General features: G+C 40.0%; 1 protein-coding gene across 1 annotated transcript in view; it reads right to left on the reverse strand.

Annotated features, from left to right (window-relative positions):
• LAMA2 (laminin subunit alpha 2) overlaps positions 1-27,743 on the reverse strand; it is a 318,297-nt gene that overhangs the window by 256,365 nt on the left and 34,189 nt on the right. Inside the window, exon 4 of the mRNA XM_082480248.1 lies at positions 14,942-15,184. Within this exon, the coding sequence (XP_082336374.1) occupies positions 14,942-15,184 (243 nt within the window). The remainder of the gene's footprint in view (positions 1-14,941; positions 15,185-27,743) is intronic.

The following is a 27,743-nucleotide window of genomic DNA, read 5'->3' on the forward strand; positions in this document are numbered from 1 at the left end:
TACTCAAGTTTAGTTTTACTAAGTCAAATAAAAAAAGACAAAACCCAAAAAGCAACAAAATGAACTAGACCTGGATCTTTGTCCAAACCTCAAATCTGTTTTTCTTTCTTTTTGTAAACTGTTTCTCACATAGTTGCTCTAACTGGAAATTTTGGACCAGCTGAAAGCTTATATGCCAGAATTCTTGTAAAAAATCCATATTCTATTCCCTCTTGGTAGACACGAGTAACTTCTTAGGCTAAGTTATGCTTTCAAAACTCTCAAAAAAGGAGACTTACAAGTAGAAGTTATCACAGTCCTTTCACTGAGACCAATCATACACAAAAAGATGACATCCAAAATCACGGCTTGACCATAAGACTTCCTGAAGCTGCTGTAGCCAGACGGTGGGGGTGGGAAGGGAAGCAAACAAAATGTAAACCAAGACCAACAGGGAGACCAAAGTATGATGTAATCCACAGCATTACCCAGTGACTCTTTAACCATTGAATTAAATGAGATAAACAGTCTTCACAAAAGACCTGATCCAAAGGTTATTGACTTCAGTGGAAAGGTCTTTAATAATAGGCACCATTTATCTAAGGATCCTATTGGCTGTCCCCATTACTAATCACTACAAAATACTAACTGTGCATATGAGACAGAAAAGCAAGAAGATGAGAATGATCCTAAGCTGATGGGACACTTGGATTTCATTCCAGAGAAATCCCGATTCATTACTTTTACAAAAAGAAGCTATGCCAGCTGGTTAGATACTCAAAGTATGCTAAAAACCTGGGAAGCAGGACATGTTCTTGGATGCAAAGACTGCATCTGATCAGATCTCGACCAGAACTTTACTTTTGCTTTCTAGGCAAAAGGCTGTCACATGGCCTCCATTCTCAGTTTTGCAAGATTTGTTTTCATTGTCTTTGCATATTTCAAAAAAATTAAGATGACCGAATAAAGTATTTTTTATTTTGCATCACCTTGAACAACCCATATCCATGAAAATTTCAATTTCCTTCTCGCTGTTTTGAAAAAAAAAAAAATCTGAATAAAATAAAATTATTATTCTCCCTGTTCAGATGTCAAGCTGGAAAAAGTTGTTCACAGAACCCTATTTTAGAATTTCTGACTCAGACCGCATTCATTAGTCTATGTCTAATGTCTTTGTCTAAACTGTAATGCTGGAAGTAGAACCAGCTTAAACTTCTGGAGAGTTTTATCCGTTAAGAATAGATTGTTGCCTAGTTTTTCGTATCATCCGCTTTTTGCAATGACAACATATCCACAAAATACTGGTGCAAGACAACACATGCCATAACCACAAATACTCCAAGGAAACGTACAGGGATGCACATCAAATATATGGAAATGTAGCATACTCATGAGAAATGCCTAAGGTGACTGCAGCTGAGGGCATGGAGAGAGATATTACTGGCATTAGTTTTTACTGTACAGAAGTCTTTTCTACATCTCATGCTATTGAAAAGAAACCTATCACTGTTAGTCAAGGTGAACTGACAGTTCAGACTCTAGAATACGATTTCACAATACAGACAAGATGCTGAATGCAAGTTAGGAGCTGAGAGGATCAAATTAAAAATAGGAATTATAAAGACAGTATCAATACGGCAGTCCACAAACTCTTACGCAATTTTTTTAGAAACACTGTAGCATCTGTATCACTTATTATTAGGAAAAAAGTAATCAAAAAATTTGCAGTCTGCAACTGAATACATTTCAATTTTGAATCTGACACTCTGTCCTCTTAGCACTGACAGTCTCAGACTGCTATTGAAAACTGACTAAATCTGGCTGTGGGGAGAATGGACGTGGACTCCATTTGTAAGTCTCTCTTTCCTTCCCTCTCTCTGAGCCAATGAGACTACAGTGAACAGAACAAGCAATATGGTATGAAGAGAAAAAAAACTAGCAAGAAGAGTTCAGTGCCCCCCCTGGCATCACTGGTCTGAGGCTAGCCCAGAGGACAGCAGATTACTGGGGGTGGGAGAGGTTCAAAGTGAGCTGAGACATGCAGCACAGAGACGTGTTTAAAAAGGGGCAGAGTACTACCATTCAAGTAGTATGGCGAGTGAACAAAATAAAACATTACTATCAAGGCACTTGTTTATTTTTCTTTTTTACATGTTTAGTACGCACTTTGAACTTCCACTTGACTGAAGAAAATAAAGACTAATGAATGTGCTCATACAGACTAGCCTTTATTACCACAGAAACAGGTTTGTTTGTTTGTTTTTTGGTTTTTTTTACCTCATACTTACATTGCTACCATCACAGGAGTGGTAAGAGGTTAAGCGTTTGAAGGAGCAGCACTGAAGCATCACCTTTATTGAAATCATTCTCACCACTATAAAGGTGACAGGGAAATTCATTTGGGGATTTGGGGAAAAGTAAGGAGACAGGTTACTTCACTCCCACCATAACTCCCCTCCATCAATCCCCTGCCTCAGCCTTAGTGCTGGCTACAGCCATGCAGTAGGCACAACTAAGTTTCTTGTTAGAGGCCAACATCGGGACTCAAGAGAACCTTGTGCTCCGTTGCTCACTGCCACGGTTTCAGCTGGGATGGAGTTAACTTTCTCGCTAGCAGCTGGTGTAGTGCTATGTTTCAGATTTGGGATGAGAAACACTGATGATAATAGCGCGCTGATGTTTTTGGTTGTTGCTAAGCAGTCAAGGCCTTTTCTGCTCGTCACACCACCCCACCAGCGAGCAGGCTGGGAGGGCACAATTAGCTGGGAGGGAACAAAGCCAGGACAGCTGACCCCAGCTGACCAAAGGGATATTCCATACCATGTAATGTCATGTTCAGCACATAAACCTGGGGGAAGAAGAAGGAAGGGGGGGGGACATTATAAGTTATGGCGTTTTGTCTTCCGCAGTAACCGTTCCATGTGATGGAGCCCTGCTTTCCTGGAGATGGCTGAACACCTGCTTGCCCATGGGAAGCAGTGAATGAATTCCTTGTTTTGTTTTCCTTGCATGCGCAGCTTTTGCTTTACTTATTAAGCTGTCTTTGTCTCAACCCACAACTTTTTCCTCATTTTTACTCTTCTGATTTTCTTCCCCATCCCAACCGGGGAAGTGAGTGAGTGGCTGCGTGGTCCTAGCTGCTGGCAGGGGCTAAACCATGACATTCACACAGACAGCTCTCGCCGAAGTTTTTTGGTCTGTTATTTTTACCTTTGTGAACATGGAAATAATACTATCCAGTTTACTGATCAACAGTTAAGTCATCTCAGAGAACCTTTATGAGCATGATGTACTAGTGTTAATATCTTTCTGAAGCTATTGCCAAGTACTTTTCATTTAACACTATATATGGTTAAAAACAAAACAAAACAAAACAAAACCACAACAAAACTGAGGAAGCTGAATGCAATCTACTGCCTGGTATTCTCTCTTGCTCAGGAATCAATGTCTGAAATTCCCCCTCAGGAAATTTGCTAAGACAATCTGTTAGTACTAACCTTCCCACTGTAAAGACATAACCTTTCTGTGGGCTGAATTCTTAGACAGAACAAGGTTAAGGTTTCATGCTGTGGAAGTCTTAAACTCTCTTAAAGGCCTGCACAAATATGACATGAGCACCATAGGCTTTCAGAAGAAATAGAGAAGACATAGCTTGATTTAATACTTGGCATCACTCTGGCAGTAGAATCATGCTAATGATATTTATACAGACAAGTCATGTATGACACGGTCCATTATATATTATTATATATATTATATAAGATGAAGAAGTAAATTTGAAGCAAAAATTATTTTAAACAAAAAAATTAGAGAGGAAATAAATTTGATCTGGTAGAAAGATATCATAAAGAGGTGAAAAAGGATTAAAAGATCAGCAAGAGAAAGGAAAATATGTGGGAACTTTAATACCTGAAGTTGGAAAGGAAGCCAGCAAGGCCAAAGTAGTATAAAATTTAAGGGTAAGCTATTAATATTTTTAAGCGATACCTTTATTATTTTTTCCTCGAGAAAACATTAGACTTCAATGAGCAACAATGCTCAGCAGCCATCCAAAATAGAAATCAAGAAGCAAGATTTTAGGAAATCACAAGCAGAAAACATAATTAGATGACTATAAATCCATGGTTCACCCACACCTTGAATACCATTGTCCCCTCATCTTAAAATGAACTGGGAAAAGTTCAGAGAAGGACAAGAAAATGATGAAACAAATGGATAACTTCTGTATAAAAAACCCAACAGAATACGGTAGGACTCTTCAGCCTGGAAAAGAGATGACTTAAGTAAAAATACAACAGAAATCTATGGAATGATAAACGGCATAGGGAAAATGGTTCCAGACTGAGTGTTCACCAACTAACTTTTCCAGTACAAGAATTGGGGTTCATCAAATGAAACCAGTAGGAGCCAAGCTACAACGAAACAAAAGGAGGTACCAGATATATGGAAATAATTGCCAAAGGATGTTAAGAATGCAAGAACTCCAGAGGGGTCTGAGGTAAGGATAGAAAAGTATTTGGAATGTGGATTCATCAACAGTAAGAAAAGTCCAAAATGCATCAGGATGAGGAAATCCCATGATCTGAAAAAGTGTTGGATATAAAATACAGCTCTAATACCCAAGTTATTTTAAAATCCCTTTTCATTAACTGCTTTAGGTATTAAAAATCAGTATAACAAAAAACCTGCCTATTCTTCTTTGGGGATAACTTTTTTTTAATTTGGTTAAGTTTACTTAGTAAATGTAATGCTGAAAGTAGGTTGACATTCTTGAAGTAAATGCTTTAACACTGATTAGTCGTTTAAAAGGTGCACTTTGACTGTGCTACTAAAAAATGTTTAAGTAGCAGATGTGCAACTATATTGGTTGGTTGGACTTGATGATCTTAAAGGTCCCTTCCGACCTGGATGATTTTATGTTTCTATATTGTCATTATCAATATGGTCATGTCAACTATCTTATAGTCGCATCAATTGCTTCACAAATGCCACTTGCTGAAAAGAAACAAGCAACACCCAGGGCCGTGTTTGATCTGAAGTGTCTAGACAACCTTTCTGGAAATTTGGTACACTTGGCATACTGTAACTAGGTGGCATTCACATTTCTGGAATCAGATAATTTTCTTTCAAATATAGGGCTAATATCTTTCAATTTTGTGATCTTTAAATGTCAAGGTAGATCATTCTCAGCAATTAAAAATAACATATGAAAAGCATCTCACCCAGGAGGGTCAGAGATTCCTTCTTTTATTCAGTATAAGGAAATATTTACTGAATCCTGAAATTTCACATCTCCATTGCCTCGTTAGGATGATTAAAAATGTATGGCTTTCTTCATTGGTTACAGAGATACATTTGTGGATTTCTTCTCATGATACCAAATTAGTATTGCAGCAATTAGCAGGGAGTGATGTTCACAGCATCGTGATACAGCTAATCTACATCTCAGTTTCATTCTTCCATGAAATATGAAATACAACAAAACAAGTAACAATGTGATGGAAAGCCAAAAAGCTCACAATTGCACAAGGGTGTTTGGTGATGGGGAGGTGTGAGATATATATATATAAAAAAAAATTATAAATGTAAAAGCTTTCATTTAGGATTGGGATAACTGAATGTTTATTCATCTCCCCCACTGCCTCCCCCTAACTCTCCATTAGTACTGACATTGTTAATATTTTCAACTCCCTTTCTCCTGGACTACAAGAAAGGCAAGCTGAACATGTTCCTGAAGAAAGAGCTAAACAGTATAAGACAGACCTCGAACCCATCTCTGTCTTGGGTAAGAGACAAAAACATCTCGGAAAGATTTCAATATTGTTGTCCTGTGCATCTACTCTCTACAACAAGGTTAACAGCAAGTGCAGACTACATCACCAGGAAGTAGAAACTAGATAGCAATACCACCCTGGGCAAGACCTTTAGGAGAACACCTTGCCTTCTGATAATTCTGGCAAAGGGCAACTGGAACTGAAAAAGAGACCAGTGTTATCTCTGCATCCTGCCAACAGATTCTTCCATTGGCTACACCCACACGCTTACCCACACAAACACTTTTGAAGGAAAAGTATTCCTCATCTACAGCCACTTCAGCTTCTGCTCTCTTAATCCCTCCTTTTCATTTTAAATCTGCCTACCAAACTGACAAATAATGCTCAGCATTTGTAAATTCTGTGTAACCCAAACTCTACCCAAATGCAGAAATATCCTTCGAAGCAGCATCTTCTGAAAACAGATTCTGCCCAAAAAGAGGGAGGCATTTCTTCTCCTTGTAAATTTACGTAACTTTTGCACAACAATAATCAGTATAATTTTTGAAAAACAACTTTCTGTCAGAACTCCTCTATGTGATGACATTCATATGGACCAGGGAGTCAATTGGCTATTTCAATTAAGATTTAATAAGATGGAAATTAAATTCACACCCTCCTCTTGGTTTTTATACTTTCAGAAAGCCTCATTGTAGAGAAACTCAATGTTTCCCAGAATACGAGGGTTTTTTCTTCTTGACTTCTGACTAAAAGCGGGTTCTTTCCTATCAGATTAATTAAACATTTCTCCCACTGTCTTCACTGGATTTGATTTTCAATCTCTGCTTGCACAGACAGAGAATTAAAGAAACAACAAACCAATTATTTTTGACCTAGATATTTTCTCCTAGCCTATACAAAATATTGTAAATCTATGTAGGCCTGAAGGATGCTTTTTCTAAGTGTAACCTCCTATTTTATTTCCTATCAAGCTACAGGTCAAGTAAAACATGTCATTTTCTAAGAAAAGAGACACATTTTCCTAACATGTCACAGTGATCAGCTGGTGCACCTGAAGTCTTCAGAGGGTCCAGAGCTTTGAAACATCTGCAAGCAAGCGGGAAGATTCCCATGCATCCAAATAGAAATACTATACGTGCTAGTTCAAACAAGCGTTTATTAAAAGAAATCTTCATACACCTCACAGAAACAAAATTACAACATTGAAAGTTAATGTCCAGAGCCCTACATCCACCTAGTCATCAAGGTAAAGAAGCTGTGCCACAAATTGTAGTCTGGCAGAAGAAGAAAGATTGCAATAAAAAAGGTACAAACTAGATGTAAACATCAGAGGCTCCTCTGTCAGGGAAATGAAGCAAAAATCACCATGGTAACCCACTAATTTTTAGTTCTCAACCTAATAATCATCTGAGGAAATAAAGAAAAAAAGAAAAAACATCCTGATACGGTGTTTAAGTAGAGATGAAAATGTTACAAAATGGGCATTCTTCTTTACCCAAAAATAGCAGCCTCTTCCCACCAGTTATTACCCCTTACATAAACGATACTTTCTCAGTTAGCGCCAAAAAAAATTACCATTAAAGCAACAAATATCAATTCAGTAAAAGTTAATGAGTAACTCATTAATATAACTGATCTCTTTTAGTTCTTTTTCTGGCTAAGGGACACTGAGGCAGTGGAACTTGCTTTTTCATTTTGAAATACTATTTTGGGAAACTTTAGCATTTACATTTATTGATGGCATATCAGAAACATAAATGCTGAAAGTCTACCTTTGCCAGTGTGATACAGAGACACTCTGGTCTCCCTATGATTTTTTCATGTATCACTGATCTTAGAAGGCATGGAAACCAGAATGCTAACAATCTTTCTGCATTTAAGTATACAGTTTTGAGAGAAATTTCCTTATTTGAGAATTTCTCAGTTTTGTTCATTCAGAAGTGGTCATTACCCCATTTTCCATTAATTCATGAAAATATTCAATAAAACTATTTTATGCAAATAATTCTTGGTCTACAGATTGTTTATTCACATTTGACTGAGTGAACTTAAGCTTGTGCTAGTTACAATGACCTGAAGATAAATCACATAGGGTTTTTGTTTGGTTGTTGTATTTTTGTTGTTGTTTTAGTTATTGCTAGTTTTAATTCTGTGATTGGCCAAGAGAATATTACTGGTGCAAATATCAACAATATTAAACACCCAAAATATTTTGCTTAGAATTAACATTTCTGGGAATACTCTAATCAATCGAGTCACTGATTAAAACGTTCGTTGAAAATATACATGAAAAGAATATATTCTGGGTTTTCTAAGATGACAAGTTTTAACTTAAGACACAACTGTAGATGTAGATTTAGCTATGCTCCTCCTGCACTTCATCAGATTTTCTGAGTGTACAGCAGAATGGTGTGCCTAAATAGCTCATGGGTCTTGAAGCAAAGGAAATGTACTTGATGCACATTTCATAACTCTGACAGTCTTACAAAATGTCTGTAATATCTGATACATAGAACAAAAGTCCTACCCTGGAACAAAAATAAATGATATGCAGCTGTAGTACCAGTGAAAGACCAGGAGCCAGGCAAATATCACCTACAACACAACTGCAGGTATCACAGTATCACACAGTATCACAGTATGCTAAGGATTGGAAGGGACCTCAAAAGATCATCTAGTCCAATCCCCCTGTCGGAGCAGGAACACCTAGATGAGGTTGCACAGGAAGGCGTCCAGGCGAGTTTTGAATGTCTCCAGGGAAGGAGACTCCACAACCTCCCTGGGCAGCCTGTTCCAGTGCTCTGTCACCCTCACTGAGAAGAAGTTTCTTCTCAAATTTAAGTGGAACCTCTTGTGTTCCAGCTTGAATCCATTACCCCTTGTCCTATCATTGGTTGCTACTGAGAAGAGCCTGGCTCCATCCTCATGACATTCCCCCTTTATATATTTATAAACGCTAATAAGATCACCCCTCAGTCTCCTCTTCTCCAAACTAAAGAGACCCAGCTCCCTCAGTCTTTCCTCATAAGGGAGATGCTCCACTCCCTTAATCATCTTAGTTGCCCTACGCTGGACTCACTCCAGCGGCTCTCTGTCCTTCTTGAACTGAGGGGCCCAGAACTGGACACAATATTTTAGATGCGGTCTCACCAGGGCAGAGTAGAGGGGAAGGAGGACCTCTCTCGATCTACTAACCACCCCCTTTCTAATACAGCCCAGGATGCCATTGGCCTTCTTGGCCACAAGGGCACAGTGCTGGCTCATGGTCATCCTGCTGTCCACCAGGACCCCCAGGTCCCTTTCCTCTACACTGCTCTCTAACAGGTAGCTCCCCATCCTATACTGGAACCTGGGGTTGTTTCTGCCCAGATGTAGGACCCTACACTTTCCCTTGTTGTATTTCATTAAGTTATTCCCTGCCCAAATCTCCAGCCTGTCCAAGTCTCTCTGGATGGCAGCACAGCCCTCTGGCGTGTCAGCCACTCCTCCTAGCTTAGTGTCATCAGCAAACTTGCTGATAGTACACTCAATTCCCTCATCTAAATCATTGATGAATATATTGAATAATATGGGCCCCAGTACCGACCCTTGAGGCACTCCACTGGTTACCGGCCTCCAACTGGACTCTGCCCCATTGACTACGACTCTCTGGCTTCTCTCCTTCAGCCAGTTCGCAGTCCACCTAATTATCTGATCATCCAGTCCACACTTCCTCAGTTTAGCCATGAGGATGCTGTGGGAGACCGTGTCAAATGCTTTACTGAAGTCAAGGTAGACCACATCTACCGCTCTGCCATCATCCATCCACCTCGTTATTTCCTCATAAAAGTCTATGAGGTTGGTCAAGCATGACTTCCCCTTGGAAAAGCCATGCTGACTGCCCCTAATAACCCTCTTATCCTTGATATGCCTTGAGAGGGCACCAAGGATAAGCTGTTCCATCAGTTTCCCAGGGATGGAGGTGAGGCTGACCGGTCTATAGTTACCCGGGTCCTCCTTCTTGCCCTTTTTGAAGACTGGAGTGACATTTGCTTTCCTCCAGTCCTCAGGCACCTCGCCCGTTTCCCAAGACTTGGTAAAGACGGTGGAGAGTGGTCCAGCAATGACTTCAGACAGCTCCTTCAGCACCCGCGGGTGCATCCCATCTGGACCCATGGATTTACGGATGTCCAGGTTGCTTAACTGGTCTCTGACCCAGTCCTCATCGACTAAGGCAAACTCATCCATTGACTTGACTTCATCTTCATCTGGGGTCTCAGCGGAACAGGACTCCTCAGGACAGCCCCCGACAGAGTAGACAGAGACAAAGAAGGCATTCAGTAGTTCTGCCTTCTCTGTATCTTCTGTCACCAGGGCACCCACCCCATTCAGTAGTGGGCCTACATTGCCTCTGGTGTTAGTTTTATCTGCCATGTATTTGAAAAAGCTCTTCCTGTTGTCCTTGACCCCTCTTGCCAGGTTTAACTCTAAGGAGGCCTTAGCTTTCCTAGTTGCCTCTCTACATCCCCTGACAGCAGCCCTGTACTCTTCCCAAGTGGTCAGCCCCTCCTTCCATGATCTATAAACTCTCTTCTTCCACTTGAGCTTGCCAAGCAGTTCCCTGTTTAGCCACACAGGTCTCCTGGCTCCCTTCCTTGACTTCCTACGTGTCGGGATGCTCTGATCTTGAGCTTGGTAGAAGCAGCCCCTGAATGCTGACCAGCTATTCTGGGCACCTTTACCTTCAAACAGCTTTGTCCATGGGTTTTCCCCTAGTAATTGTTTGAAAAGGCCAAAGTTTGCCCTGCTGAAGTCCAGGGTTGCAATTCTGCTTGCTATTCTGCTTCCACCAGCCGAGATCATGAACTCCACCATCTCATGGCCACTGCAGCCAAGGCAGCCTTCAACCTTTACTCCTTGCACCAGACCCTCCTTGTTAGTGAGGACGAGATCCAGCAGTGCACCTCTCCTAGTCGGCTCCTCCACCATTTGAATCAGAAAGTTGTCATCAGTGCATTGGAGGAACCTCCTAGACTGAGGCTGGCTGGCTGAGTAGTCCTTCCAGCAAACATCCGGAAAGTTAAAATCCCCCACGACAACCAGGGCCTGTGACTGTGAGGCCACTCTCAGCTGCCCATAGAAGGCCTCATCAACTTCCTCCCCCTGATCTGGTGGCCTGTAATAGACACCCACAACAGTGTCACCCCTGCCAGCCTGTCCCTTAATCCTCACCCACAGACTCTCAACTTGCTCCTCAACTGCACGTGGACAGTACTTGGTACATTGTAGTTGCTCTCTCACGTAAAGGGCAACACCACCACCTCGCCTGGCTGGCCTGCCTTTCCTGAAAAGGACATAGCCACCCATGACCACATTCCAGTCATGTGAGCTGTCCCACCATGTCTCTGTAATTGCCACCAGATCATAATCTCCTGACCGAACAAGAGTTTCTAACTCTTCCTGCTTATTCCCCATGCTGTGTGCATTGGTGTACAGGCATTTCAGGGAGCGAGCTGAGCACACCGATTTCACCCTATGGGTATGGGAGGCCTCCCGGCCTTTATCAATTCTGGAGTGCTGCCCCACCAATGCAAGCTCAGTAACAACCCCATCCCCCTTCGAATCTAGTTTAAAGCTCTCCAAATGAGCCCTGCTAGCTCCTGCCCCAGCATCCTTTTGCCCCTGTGAGATAAACCTTTCCCACGTGTCACTGTCCAGACCGGTGTCTTATAAAACCAGCTGTTATCAAAGAAACCAAAGCCCTGCCTGTAGCACCAGTCCTGAAGCCAATCATTTACCAGGTAAATCTGGTATTGGTATGAATTGTTTTATTTTTCATGTTACATGTTTAATGAAATATGAAAAAGAATTAACCTGGGTTAATTCTGTGTTAATGCTGCATATTTCACAATACAGTCTATAGCTACTCAGACAGATGAAACTAGTGTTTTACTTATGAAAAGAATATTGTTAAAAATGTAAGCTGATTAATTCATGTGAAATGACACTCTTCCAGTCACTATAAAAGTTAAGCTTTAGGCTTTTCATTTCAAGATGTTCTCTGTCTATTAGTGACATATCTTGGATTAATAACTACCTGTGCGAGGTAAGATTAACTTAGGGCGGCTTAAATCATATGCCTTTCATAGAGTATGCCTGTATCTAACAATTTACCAAAGGAAAGTCCTGTTTAATTTGATATCCTTCTATGACAAGGTCACCTGCCTAATAGATGAAGGGAAAGTGGTGGATGTAGTTTTTCTGGATTTTAGTAAGGCTTTTGATACTGATCCTTCTGGACAAGTTGTCCAACTGTGGGATGAGCGCGTTCACAGTATGCTGGGTGAAGAACTGACTGAAAGGCAGAGCTCAGAGGGCTGTAATGAACAAGGCTACATCTGGCTGGCGACCAGTCACCAGCAGTGTTCCTCATGGTTCAATTCTAGGGCCTGTTCTGTTCAGTGTATTTGTCAATGACCAGGTTGCAGGAGTTAAATGCACCTTCTGGCAGTATCAGACTGGGAGGTAGCGTTGACTCTCTTGAGGGACAAGAGGCCTTGCAGATGGATCTAGATAGATTAGAGCATTGGGCTATGATTAATGGGGTGAAATTTAAGAAGTCAAAAGGACGGAGTAATGCCAGGCACAAGTACAAATTGGGAGAGGAGTGGCTGGAGAGCAGCCCTGCAGAAAGGGATCTGGGGCTGCTGCTCAACAGTGGGCTAAATATGAGTCAGCAGCATGCCCTGGCAGCCAAGAGGGCAAACTACATCCCGGGGTGCATCAAACACAGCACAAAAAGCCGGTCAAATGAGGTGATTATCCCACTGTATTCAGCGTTGCTGTGGCCTCACCCTGAGTGCTGTGTGCAGCTCTGGGCCCCACAATTTAAGATGGATGTGAAGGTCCTTGAACGCATCCAGAAGAGGGCAACAAAGCTGACGAAAGGGCTAGAAGGAATGTCTTTTGAGGAGCAGCTGCGGACTTGGGCTTGTCTAGCTTGGGGAGAAGGAGGCTGAGGGGCAATCTCATGTCTACAGCTTCCTGAGGAGGGGAAGTGGAGAGGGAGGTGCTGATCTCTTCTCCCTGGGATCCAGTGATAGGACTTGTGGGAATGGTTCAAAGCTGCACCAGGGGAGGTTTAGACTGGCCATTAGGAAACATTTCTTTACCAAGAGGGTGGTCAAACACTGGAACAGGCTTTCAGAGAGGCGGTGGATGCCCCAAGCATCAGTGTTTAAGAAGCATTTGGATAATGCCCTTAACAACATGCTTTAACTTTTGGTCAGCCCTGAATTTGTCAGGCAGTTGGACTAGATGACTGTTGTAGGTCCCTTCCACTGATATAGTCTATTCTAATTCCCCTTTTCCAAGTGGAATGGAACAGATGCATTCCTCTTTTTGAAGTCTTCTTCCCATTTAAAGAAACTGTCGATCAGATGCTGGTTATTCAGGTTCAGGACAGAACACCAATTGCAGGACATGAGACCAAGTTAAAAATTATTAATTGCACAGTTAAGATCGGAATTAAGTTCTACTCAATTCAGCAGGATTTAAGCCAATGTTTCAGTCACAGATGTATACCCGCATGCTGAATAAAAGCCCTTGCTAACTCAGCTAATGAAGAACACAAGGAGGCACAGGTTTAACGAAGAGAACAGCAGACTACTGGAATCAGTATCTGTCTGCAAGAGAATTAGACAATCAAAGAAACTGAACAATGTAAATTAAATTAATTATTGGGGTAATTACTTTGGCATTACATTTTCAATGCAGACACGTTCTCCCAAAGACAATGTATAGAATTTCTTTGCAAGTGATAAACAGCTAACTCATGTTCTGCTCACCTCTCCAAAAGCACACATTTGGGAACATTTTAAAAACATAGCACATATGTATGCACTATTTCTTTTAATGTCACTTTATCTGCTCCTGCTACATTTTACAAGTGCAAACACCCATTCAAATGACACAACTACGAACAACACAACTACAAACACACAACGTATTTGCGACGATTTTTCCTAGATGTGCAACTGATTTCATATCTGATAACTCATGTGAGACTCCTTTAGATCCAAGCTTACACCTTTTTCAAGTGTATCAGCAGGATATTTTCATTGAAAGCTGTATTTTTCTATTTTTGCAGCTGGCATTGGAAATTTCCTGTGAATATAAACAAACTATACATATGCAGTATTCAAAAATAATTGTATTAACAATTTTGTATGTGAATGTTGCTTTGCATGTAAAAAAGAGAGTTAAGTTTGCACCTCTTTATATGGAGATAAGCCATTAAAAAAGTGGAACAGAAACAATTAACAGAAGGATAAATGTTGAGGCTAAAATTTCACAGAACGTCGTTAGACATCAAAGAATCTGTAAATAAATAAATACTTCAGATCTAGTGCACTTTCAAGTCACATTACTTCCTTGATTTACCAAGTTATGTGCAAAGCAAGTGTTGGAAAAAAAACTGTGGAAAAAAAAAAAGTACACTTGGAATTTGGTACACGTGGCATTCCCTCTCTTCGTTTTAAGTGGCTGAAAATACTGTCTTTTCAGCTACAGTTGTTACATTTTCCTTGTTCTTTCAACCACAGTTCCTCATTCTCACCTCCACCAAATCTTTTCTATGCCCTCAGTTAAAACAAATGACTGGTCCATGATTCCTGTGCCTGGACTCATGATGAAATGGCAGAGGCCTCTGACAGGAGAAGAATTAACAGGTATATGCAGGGGCAGAGGGTCAGTTACGAGCTCCTAAATGCAATAAAATAAACTCTGAGTAAAATCATTACCATTTAACATCCTAGCTTATACACAGGGACTGAAAATGCGACTCAAAGTAAAGTATTTTAATGACTTCACTGGGTCCACGATTTTTCCCAGTATTCTCACCTTTGTTCACAAGTGACACAGGAAGAACTTTCAAGCACCTAAAGATGTCTGAAAGTATTAGTGCCTTATTCTACCTAGTAACTCTTTTATGTCTGGGTTTACTTTGTAAAATATGCTTATTAGAGTGTACCTTGTATGCATGTATATAGGACTACGTAAGATGAGTTTTTTAAAACTGCAAATAGATTACCTCCCCATTTTTCACGCATGTCAGAACACTCTCTGTCTAATCAAGGCAGATATTTAACAATTAAGCAATGGTTTTTTTTCTGCCAGGTTATAGTGCACGGAATAACATTTAATCTTACCTCTCCATTCTCCAGAGGATGGATTTTGGAATAATAAGAAGTGCATATGACTTCATCGTCTTTTATATAGGATGGAGTTCCAGGACGGGGATGGATGTTGTAGCGTGTCAGGCACTCACTGTCTGTGATAGCATAATACTGCCATGGTTGATAGTCTACACCATCCAGAGAACGCTCCAATATCCAATTCCCAGGTCGAGGTGAGTTAGCTGCTTTCACAATAACATATGCAATCTGGAAAATCTGAAAAACAGACGAATTGTTAAAACATAAGTGAATATATGTTCCTTAATAGTTCCAGTTCCTTAATAGCTATATATGTTGAATATATGTCGAATATATGAACATATATATGAATATATGTTCCTTAATATGTTCCAGTTCCTTAATAGCTACCAAACTAAGAACAGTAAATATGATAATGTTTGATTTTTTTCCTCTAAAAATGCTTATGGCCTCAGATTCCATTGAAACTCTAACTCCAGAAATAAATTCTCCATTAACATTTCTGAAAGAAGATTAGCTGCATTAGGCCAATAGACACTTTGAAAATAGAATTAAAAAGCACTTTAAATTCCACATAACTTAGTAGGTACTTGTTAAGCTGCCGTTTCAGCCAAATGTTTGCAAAGTGTGTTTTCAATTATTTTTAGTTTGTAGAAGTGGGTTTGTTTCTGTATGTGTATTTATAGACATACACTTTCTGCGATGCTTAAGAGTTGCCAAACTCTGTTACAACTTTATCACTGTTTAGAAAAAAACCATAAGTTTAAGCTATTGAAAGGTAATCACATCATGCTGAAATCATTCTAAAAAACATCCTTGTTTCAATCACGTGACTCAGAACTGTGGCCATAAATCGGCTTTATAGGACAGAGACACATCAAGTATCACTATAAACAGAATGTAAGAATGTAATCAATGATCATTATGGTCCATTTCACCTGCCTATTCAATTGATCTATCAAGGTTTATTTCTGTTTACAGGCTTGCTCGAATGCAAGCCACAAACAATATATTTGCAATTGCAGAATGACAGACATTAGTGATGCAGATTTGGTTTGGTTTGGTTTGGTTTGGTTTTTTTGGTTAGTAACATCTAGACGCTGCAGAGGTAAAACTGAAGCTAAGGAAAGGAAACAGCAATTTCCATTAGAAAAGAAGAACATATAGTAAGTTAATATTTTTAAGATGCAGAGTCTGCACATGAGGATGCCAGAGAGTATCATGGAGAGAACAGGGTTACTTAATACTTAATGTTTTCTATATCAGATAGTCATTGTAAAGAAGCTGCATAATTCAGACTCAGTCCACACAAAATCTGTTGTGAATACTTAAACAATCAGTAACCCTGGTGAAAGAAGATCCCACGGTAATTGATGAAAGAAACAGTAAGAAGACTCAGTTTGTTTTTTTTAATAACTACCAATATTATTATAGAATAGAAATTATGTTAACTGGCAAAGTGCTGCAAATACTACAGTACATTTGATGAGGGAGGCAAATATCGTTTCAATAAACGAAAGCGTTTATCTCCAATTATCATCCCTGCCTTCTGTGTAGATGCTGAGAACATGGTAAGATCCACAATTGCTTCAGTCACGAATTCAAATCACTACAACTAAATTTTTTCAGTGGGAATAACAAGTGGGTGAGGCTGTATTTATTTTGACTTGAAAAACATGTGCATAACTGTGCTTTCGTGGAGGATTATCTCAAGTTATCAATATTTTTCTTCAACAGCATGAAAGAAAATCTCCAGAGACAAGGAGAAACCTGTGTTTCATTCCATTGTTTCAACAGGAATCATACAATCACTTGTCCACTGTTTCACAAACGCCCTTTCCACTCTTAACCTCATTTATAGTTATATTTCATTGTGGCCACATGCAACTATACTAGATCAGAGTCACCAATACTGTTTACAATAAACAGAGAAAAAAACAGCATTAATATACCTCTCCAAAGTGTTTCCCCCCAGGTAAGCTCTTTGAAATTAAAGAAAATAGCTGGAGTGTTCAATAATTTATTATTTCCTAAGGGAGGTAATGAGAAAAAGATCTATTTTAAGGAACTAGTTTATCAAGAGTTATTTTGTACATTGTCCTCTGCATGAGTAAAGAACCCAACATACAACGTAAATTCTTTTTACACCAGCATGATCTAGTCAAACCACATAAACTCTTTCAGCTCCAGCCGTTCAGAACAGAGATTTCATTCTAGAGTACTTCTGAACACTTTTTTGAAAAAAAAATTAAATAAGTGTCTGTCCAGTTTGAGCGACACAGGACTAATTTCTCTTCTAATACTTGGGAAGACTGCACTTTTAGAAGACTCTAGTGTGTGAATTTGTGAAAATACTGACTTTATAGACAGCTGTGGTGTATGGGTTTCAAGGTCTCAGTGTTTTCGAGCTCGCCAGGTGCAGGGATGAGGAGGAGTGAGACCTGAGCACTTGACCCAAGCTGGTCTACAGCATTATTTCATACCATCAACGTCACATTCAATATAAATGAGAAAGCTGGCTGAGAAGTTCTCTCTCTCCCTTGATGGCTGCGATTCTGAGAACTTCTTGCCCTGGTGCCGGACCCCTGAGGCCTTCCCTTTCTCCCGAAGCCATAGCGCTCGCAGTGTCCCACATTTGCTGTCCATGGCTGGGAGTGCACAGCTGCCTACTGATATCGTTGGCTGAGTGTAATCCTTGCATAGTCTGTATTGGTATCAGGATCATTATCGGTTCTTTAGTGCTATTAAGGTTAATTATCTAATCTTATTCTATTAAATCTGTTTATATTTCAACTCTCGGATTTCCTTGTTTTTTCCTGATTCCCCTTCCTGCGTGGGGAGGGGTCATTGGCTGACAGAATGATTGCCTAAACGACAATAAACTGTTACAGGTTTCTCAAACCATAACAGTGTCCCACGCCAAATTCTCAGTAAGACTATTCGTTATGTGTTAAATGGATAATAACTAAGATTAAACACGTTGCCAGGGCTTGTACCGTGGAAGATCTGTGGACGTAGCTGACAACAAATTCATAATCTTAAGTGTGCATACATATTTTCTTTTGTGGAAGTCCTAAAATTCGCAAAACTTCACAGAAGATTTAATGCTACGCCCTGCCAAAAAAACATTTAGCGCTGCAAACATCTTGGATGCATTGGCTCCGTGGGGCCAAGAGGCGCAATCAACAGGAAGTCTTTTCTTGTTTGCTTGCTTTGAAACACTAGGCTGTGTGGGACAGTGAAACTTTCTACAGTTATTTTTCAAATTAGAGTCCTATTTCAATAACATTTCCTGCACATTCTGCTGAAGATTTGTTTGAAGTCTGCTTTCTTACCGTCTGGGATAGCGTACTGTTTGACTGCAATTTATTATATACCGTTGGCTTTGATTATTTTTAACGTACTTTGTAAATGAAACTGCCACAACATTTTATAAAAATAGCAATGGAGAGGAAACGGCACATTGCAGGTCAGTGGGATGAACATTATTTCTCTTAATCTAAACTTGACAAGAAAAATAGCTTGTTAACATAAATAAAAGAGTACACGTGAAGAGTTGTTTTTAACTACTACTCAATTACAGTTTTTGGTCTGGTCCAGACTACTACTGTCCTAACCTCTGAGAGTTCCTGTAGTGGCTTCTGCACCAGCACCGAGCTATCTGCAACCCACTGACATGTGAAATATTCTCTTTTCTCTTTCAAGTCTCTATTCACAAGTGGAACTGAAAGACTGTTTTGTATAAAACAAAATGATTTCCTGGGCAGAGAAACAGAGCTGGAACTAAAGACCAGAATTTTTAAATGTTGGTAGGCTGCTAACGCTAATTGCGGTCAAGGGAAGATGAGCAAGCACATGCATCAAAAACATGGCCTGATTGATATTCTTGATCTTTCTCACTAAGGCTAGGCTGGAGGGAGTACAGGATGCTAATCCATGCCTCTTAGAAACACCTTTTCTTTGGGGCACAGCTAGACTCAGAGAGTTTCAGCATGAATCAGGAAGACGTTTGTCCCAGCTTAGAGAGCTACCCTAGTCACTACCAGCTCATCACAGTGCTGTGACACAGACAACAAACTTACTCTACTCCATGCTTTACTGTGCTTTCTAAACAAGTTGACAATAACAACCAGTGCAGAAAAAAAAAAAAATAGATTAAAATTAATGGCAGCTGTATGATGATTCTCAAAGCAAGCTGATGTCATGGAAGCAACACTGACTTTCGAAACAATTGGAAAACTCTCTTTCTCCAGGTAGAAGAGTAACCCTTCTTTTACTGTGGAGTTGCTTAGCAATTTATATACTACAGCCAACAAGAGCTTAGTGGCATGAGAATGCTAATACCAATAAAATCTAATGTCTCACTGAGTTTTGCTGTATTCGTTTCCATAATCAAAAAAGTGAGCCTGCTCAGCTTTATGGACCCAAGTTTCCTAGTAAATATTAACACCGAGCTTCTATTCCCACAGAGTAATTGATGGAGCATGCCTGGTTTACTTTTCAAATAGCATCAGTAAGCCGATACATGTCAATTGATGTAATAATTGTACAATCTTAGAGCACATCTGGTTTTATAGAAGTCCAATACAATGTCACCTGAAGACCAAAGTTTGCTGATACATATGCGAAAACGAAGCAATACCAACCTGCCTAGTAGCATGTAATAGTCCATTAACAGCTGCCAAAGTGCAGCTGGCATTTTTTTTCTACTTGTTCTGCTCATGTGACCGTAGTGTAATTATGAGAGTGGGAGGGAAACAGTCTAAATAGTCCTTTAAGCTTTTCCCGAATTCTAGTCAACATAATAACACAATCCTCAAGATGAGAAACAAAATGAGTCTTGGGTCTCATTTTCACTGGTAATTGTCTCAGCAGTGAGATCTGCAAAGCACATATTGTGAGGAACAGTTCCGTAAGTTATAGCGCTGTATCTTCTTATGAATGCCTCATAAGACATAGAAAAGTGCATCCTACTATACAGGATAATTTGCTACACTAATATTATTCAGATAGAGCTGAAGTGAATCATTAATCTGCATAGGGTTAGCTAGTGAAGCAGGAAATCTCATTGTGCCTGACTCCCACCTGCACTTCTATTTAAAAAATAAATCCTTCAGTTAGAAACCGTTCATGTAAGCCAAAATATCATCGGAGAAAAAATACAGTACCACACAATTCTATAGAAGTATTTCCATTTCATTTTCTCAACAGAATAACGTAGTAGCTCTAATGGAGGCTTCCATCAACAATCTGGTGTAAGCTGTGTATCTACTTATTTACCGTAATTATATTATGTTGTTGACTATTATTCCAGTTCAGTGGTCAAGTAAACACGGTATTCTTTTCTAGAGAAGAGTGCAAAATTTGGGCAAGGGTGTGTTTCCTTACAGGCTGGCTTAAATAGTGTTAAAACTTGTGGCCTCAAACGTCCCATAGATTTATTTAACCAGTCATTTAAGTGCTCTTAGGCACAGCAAAGCACTGCAGCCACCCCTTGTCCCAGTGCAAAATCCATCCAGATGAGTCAACTGAGAAAGCTATCTCAGAACACCCTGCGGAACCCGCTGCTAACGGGGGTTATTGCCCACAGGGGGTATGAGTCATTAAGAAAAGCAGGGAAAAAAACATTTTTGGACTGCGTAAAATTTATTTGGGATGTGTTAAGGGGATTGTGTAAAGGGATGAGACTTTCTATGGAACATTTAGGGGAGGGAATAAAGGCGGGGAAAGGAAGGGTTCAAGGTGGATCAGGGAGGAACAAGTGTAAGACAGAGAAAAAAGGAGATAAAAAGAACCAGTTGACTGTAGGGGGAAAATGAGAAGGGCCAAAGCTCAACCAGAACTCAGCTTGGCCACTGCAGTTAAAGACAAATAAGAAGAGATTCTTTCAGTATATCAATAGAAAAAGGAAGACTAGGGAAAACGTAGGCCCACTGATGAACGAGACGGGTGCCCTAGTGGTGGAAGACACAGAGAAGGCAAAGTTACTGAATGCCTTCTTTTCTTCGGTCTTCACTCCTAAAGCTGTCCCTCACGAATCCCATATTCTGAAGGCAAAGGGGAAGGTCTGGAGAGAGGAAGATTTTCCCTCAGTTGAGGAGGACTGGGTCAGAGACCACTTGGCAAAGTTGGACATTCAAAAGTCCATGGGCCCTGACAGGATGCACCCATGAGTGCTGAGAGAGCTGGCAGATGTTATTGCTAGACCACTCTCCATCGTCTTTGAAAGGTCATGGAGAACAGGAGAGGTGCCTGAGGACTGGAGGAAGGCTGACATCACCCCGATCTTCAAAAAAGGCAAGAAGGTGGACCCAGGGAACTACAGACCGGTTAGTCTCACCTCTGTCCCTAGGAAGGTAATGGAGCGACTCATTCTGGATGTCATTTCCAAATACGTTGAGGAACAGGAAGTTATTGGAAGTGGTCAACATGGATTTACCAAGGGTAAATCAGCCTTGACCAATCCGATAGCTCTCTATGATGTTATAACTTGTTGGCTGGATGAGGGGAGAGTCGTAGATGTCATCTACCTTGACTTTAGCAAGGCTTTTGACACTGTCTCCCATAACATCCTCATTAGGAAGCTGAGGAAGTATGGGCTAGATGAGGCGACAGTGAGGTGGATTGAGAGTTGGCTGCGGGGAGACCTTATTAATGCTTACAAGTATCTAAAGGGCGGGTTGAAGGAGGATGGAGCCAGGCTCTTCTCAATGGTTCCCAGTGACAGGACGAGGGGTAATGGGCACAAGTTAGAACACAGGAAGTTCCGTTCAAATACACGGAAACACTTCTTTACGGTGAGGGTGACAGAGCACTGGCACAGGCTGCCCAGGGAGGTTGTGGAGTCCCCTTCTCTGGAGATCTTCAAGACCCTCCTGGATGCAGTCCTGAGTAATGTGCTCTGGGCAATCCTGCTTTAGCAGGGGAGTTGGACTAGATGATCTCTAGAGGTCCCTTCCAACTCTGAAAACTCCGTGACTCCGTGTACATAGCTATCTGGTCAGCATCTTTGTCCTAACCTCGATCACTGAAGTCTGATCTATCTTCTCATCAAATCCTGTTTCTAACTATCTTCCATTTAGGTGTGCTCCCTCTTTTGAGTGGGTATGTGTGAACAAGAGTTAACTTCAAGCTCAACTAGCCAGCAAGTAGAAGAGGTCTGAATACCAGCAATTAAGAGTAGGCCTGCAAATCTCCAAGGCTTTTCTGTTTGGGTGCCAGCAGCCGGGGACACCAGCAAGATCAGGAGCCAGCTAGTGGACAGATTATCTAAGGCCAGCTACTGAAGTATTGCATGTTGTGTATGCATCCGTAGATATAAACCCACATGGTCCTAGCAGACTTTAATCCTAATCAGCCGGAAAGGAAGACCAGGCTGAGGCAGCCTCTGCTGTCTTTGTGTGAGTGCTATGTATTCATGTGGGTGCTGGTAGGGCACTGTGGCCTATTTACATGGCTCTGTGTGTGCGTGTGTGTTTCACTCTCTCAGAAGCATTAGCTCTGCCTTGCTACAGTCTGAACGTGAAGACAGAGCCGCAGCAGCCTTGCATCCGTCAGGCTACCAGATTCAGTAACTTTTAGTACTTAGGATGACCAACAATCAGGAATCACAGATCTAAACAAATTCTCAGTGCAAAACAGTGTTCCTTGATCTTTACACTCGTGGATAAAAACGACTTTTATATATGCAGGACATCATGCATCTCAAATTAAATATTACATTTGCACTATTTTTCGTTTTGGAATAGCCTCTCCTGCAAGCGTAAGACATGAAACAGACCAAATCCAAGCACTTCTGCTAATGATCTAAAGCAGAGGTTTTGTGAGTTTGAGAAACGGTTCCTCTTGTTCTCAGAGACCAATATCAATTCCTTGTGATTCTATGCGGTCAGTCGTATTTCAATTCACATATGCCGTTATGGATTATTGCTTGTGTCTACTATTTAGCAGTTACTTAGTAGTTACTAAGTTTTGATGCAAGAATTTTCAAACAATTGGCTATTTATGAACAACTAACCTTCTCATTTTAGTCTCACATCCAACTCAGGCAGAGAAAAAACCTAATTGAGAAATGGAGTGGCTCTCCAGATTCCTCAAACGACCATCTAGCACGTATCTTTTTCTATTGCTGTCCTGAGAGACAGTGGCCATGGTTTCAAACATCCTGCTCACAGCTAGAAATGCTGTAATTGAAAATGCTGGCATGGGAAAAAAAAAAAAAAAAAAAAAAAAGATGCTTAGCAGGATTCAACTAATATCAGTTTAGAGAGCTGAGCAGCTCCCTGCCATGCTGCAGTTTGCCTTCTAATGACAATGCCTCTCCTGTTCATCTGAGCTTCTTCCAACTGAAATGCTGCTACCAGATGGGCAATTTGGGCTGAAAGACGCACACGCTTCACTCCAACATAGGTTTTTTTTTTTTCCACAGTGTTGCAAACAATTCTGGTTACTAGCTAGCAGGGCATCATCTGTCCCAGAAAAAAACTGCAGCTACTCATATGTCATGCAAAATAAGATGTCCACAGCACTTTGTGGGAAAACCTGAGAAAGACTTTACCGTAGCAAACTTTGAAAAGCTTGAAGGTGGGCGTCTCCAAATCAAGCCAAGTTTCAGTTAGAAATCTTTCATCTTTTCTAATTAGACAAAAATTCACTCATGTAAAATGCTCAGTCCCATTAAGTTAATACTTGCAGTACTTGCATTTAAAAAAAATAAAAAATTACAAATACCTCAATTTAGAACAATCTCCGCTTTCTGCCTCCCCTGTATATTACTGCCAGAGAGGCTCAGGTTCCTTTAAGAACATTTTCTTTTCCTTGAGAAAAATAGATCCTTTATTAATACCTCTCAACTTTTGCTCATGTCATAAGTAAAATATGATTATAACTTGTGTCATTTAAAAAAAAAATTAGAAGCAAATTCTGTTAAAACAGTGCACTTTATAAAATGTCAAACTGTTAAGCTCTCAAGTTGTCCAGCTGTTGAGTATCTAAGATACATGAAGGTGAATGGAAAGAATCAGTACCTGTAAAATTTCTGGCACTGTCAGCTTTGTTCTTTGTAATTTTCTCTGTTGGTTTTCTCCATTACTCATTGTTCAGTTGTTTGTGAAGGCCTCAAAAAGAAAAGCTGCTTTCTGTCGATCATTTGTGCTGCTCATCATTGGCCTACTGTACACCAGCACTGAGGACTACAGTTAGTAATTCTTTTCACATTGCTTTCAAATAATAGCAGAAAGCAATTTCTTTTTTTTCTTTGTTTCCTAAGGCTAATCACTTCTTTCCATAGAGACAGGGTATGGTAAGGAAAGGAAAATTGGTGGAAATGCCAATATTCAAACCTTTCTTCTTCAAACCTAGACAATAGCAGAGAAGAGAGAACACGGAAAGGCATATTCTTTTTTTTTGCCCTCCTTGATCCAAGAACTGATGCTCAGCCTGAGTCCAGCAGTGTTGAGAGTACCCAGGGTAAAAAGTGTTCTCATTTCCTTCCGTGAGGTTTCTACGCAGTGTCCTCTCACCAGCAGTGACCTGTTTGTTCCTCTAGCTTGAGAAGAAAAGAACCATCACAGCCATTTTTTTAGGCTCCATTCAAAAGTTCTACAGTGCCAAACCTCGAAACCTGAAAACTTTAAAACTATTCTCAATATCTCCTCAACTATTACAGACTCAGACCAAGTCTTTACACTTTAATTCCATAATGAGAATATTAACATTAGTAAAACTATTTAGTCAGATACAGGAATAGCACATAAGAGTCTGTTTTTACTGGAGAATGTGTACTTTTCATAGAAACGTTAGGGTTGGAAGGGAACTCTGAAGACCTAGTCCAACCCTCCTGCCTTAAGCAGAGACACCTTATACTAGACGCTGACCGCTCGGTAGTTCCCAGGGTCCTCTTTATTACACTCTTCAAAAATAGGTGTGATATTCCCTTTTCTCAAGCCACTGGGGCCTTCGTCTGACTGTCATGGCTTTTCAAACATGATGGATAGTGGCTTAGCAACTACTTAAGCCAATTCCCTCAGGACCTTCGAATGTATCTCCTCCAAGTTATTCAGATTTCCTTTTTGTACAACAGAGAGCAAGTTCACACTGCACTAATTTTATCAATGTGAAATTAAAGATCTTTTCCAATGTTATGGTTTCTGACTTCTCTGCAGAGTGCTAAAAAGTATATAAATAAATACTTGTTACTCAGTGAGGTGACATCTATCTGTCACGCACCTTGTAGAGAGGGATACAAACAAACATCTAAAGCTGTTGTACTGTTAGCACAGAGCATCTTCTGCATTATCGACATTTAAACCTTTAACATTTCCCTGCTGAAACCTTCACAAGCTTATACTTTGAGTTCCTTGGAAAGGACGCGTTATTCACCATATATAATGTATGAGGCATCACCTCGAGGACCTGGGATTTTGATTTGATTTTGATTGTAAGCTCATTGATCTGAATATGAAATAGTCATGTACTATTTTGTAGCCATTTCCTGAACAAGACAAAATGTTCTCTCCATCTCAATCTGGAAATATTGTGCAATATGAACAACTTGAACAATGAAAACATGAATAAAGTAGTAACTTGAGCCTTCAAATAAAAAAAAGAGACTTTTTTCCAAAATATTTTCAGCCTCTTATTTGCTTCTTTCTTTTCTTCACTTTCTCTTCTTATACACCATGCTTCATTTCTTTAGTTGAACATGATAGTCATTAAAAAGGCTTAAAAATATTTTTTCTCACAGTGATTCTAAGCTGTCTCATCACTAAACTTTGGAAACTTCAAAAACATACACAAGCAAAGAAGAAAATGGAAAAGAAATGACATTCTAGATCTGACTTCTAGATCAAAAAGTGTATGCATGTTCAGTTTTCATTTTTGATTTTAGTTCTTAATACTTTTTAAATTATCCTGACAACTGCTTAGATGTGGGTATGCCACTGCATGGCATTGCAGGGGATATATGGAATATAAAAGGCGAATTATGAGATGAGTAATTTTATGTATTTCCATCTCATAGCCCCTTTTACAATCTGAATTTATTTCTGAATAATTAAAAGACATCACATATTAGGACTCACAACCAAATGAAAGGTTTATCTTCACCATGAAGTTGTATGTTCTGTTTAAAAACAAACCAAGTCTCTGTTTTTCCATGTTTTGTAGCTGGAGAGATAAAATGCATACCTTTTTCTAAGTTTCTTCAGTCACTTAGTCCACATTAGTCCAAATGAAACAAAAAGAGCTGCATTAATGAGTGTTTTTACTGACTGTCTAAACCACCTCATTGATAAATGAGTCTCTAAGTGCTTCCACAGAGCACGTGACCTGCTGCACATGGACTTCCTGGACCACAAAGAGAGACAGGGAGAGCGAGAATAATTTTGCTATTCACAGATTTGATGAAAGGAGTGTGTGTATATATATAGTCATTCTTCATTGTTCAGAACAAGGAATAATTTTAGGCAGCTCCAAGGCCTATTTAAACATTAACTTTATTATCATCAGTACTTTTTCCCAGAGTGGTTTTAGATCCACCAACAAATCAAGATCATGATGAGGACAGATGAGGAAAACCCCTTGGCAAGTCAGATTCAACGCTGTTCACCAAGCTCTGACCTACTGTACACATTATTAAGAGGAGCAGCATTTTAGCCTGTGCCACATGCTGCTATCTGAACACTTTTACAGCCTGCTAGCTTAAACAAAAGGCAATTAAAAACAACCTTAAGCATATTTCATCAAATCATTGCATAAATACTGGCGCAATGCTGCAAAGCACTACTACATGGCATTCGTACGACAAGGTACTTTCTTGCCTTTAGGAGTTGCTCCTACTCCCCTAAATCTTAACTTACACACAAAACCTTACAAAAAACAAATTAGTAAATTAACAATCTGTCTCTTAACACATATTGAGCTGTTCTGTTACGACAGTTTTCATCGTGTGTACTACAGGATCTTGTTGCCCATCCTGTGGCATAGACCCTACATTTCAATAATAATTTTGTGGTAAACGGCTAGCACGACAGAAGCGCTATTTCATGACCATCACCGTCAGCTGCAAAACTTGTTTTTTTAAGATAGCTTTTTGTTCATCATAAACTATTCAATGAGAACATATTTCTTCAGTAAGGAGAGCAAAACCTGTTCAAGGCTGTGAAGCCTATGATCCCATTATTTGTCATGCCACCGTTCTCCCAGGCTCTGGGACTTTCTTCAGAACCAGAATTGCCAATAGTACAAAATCTGACGAAAACCTCGTATTCATGTCAGAATATATGTGTCACTCTGGATTCAAAGATCATAACAGAGTATTTAGGACCTGTATCCTGAAACTATTTGCCTGAAGGATGGAAAGGTGCATAGCTTTCTTGGTTAAAGCCAAAATTAGAAAAGGAAAAGTGGTATGTGTATTTATTGTAGCCATCCAGGGAAAATGTAAGGCAAGTAACCTCAGACAGAAAAACTATAAATTCTCGAAACATTTTTAATCTTTGTCAGTGTGTATTATGAACTGAAAGGATTTGCTTACTTAGAAAGCTTTCTGGCTACCCACAAAGCAATAAAGTTATGGTCTGATTTAGTGGGGAGAATAAAAAAAAATTGGACAAAATAATCCTGTGGAGATTTATTGTTAATACAACTACTCAACCTAGCTAGCGGGACTTTATACGGTGGGTATTACAACGGATCTTCCAGGACAATAATGGCTTCTTAGCATTTCAGAATGCACTGAAGAGTACTCCCTCCATGTATTACTGCACCACTCATGAAAGCCTTTTTTTTTTTAATG

Source organism: Vanellus vanellus (genome assembly GCF_965231255.1).
Source record: "Vanellus vanellus genome assembly, chromosome: 3".
Classification (NCBI taxonomy): domain Eukaryota; kingdom Metazoa; phylum Chordata; class Aves; order Charadriiformes; family Charadriidae; genus Vanellus; species Vanellus vanellus.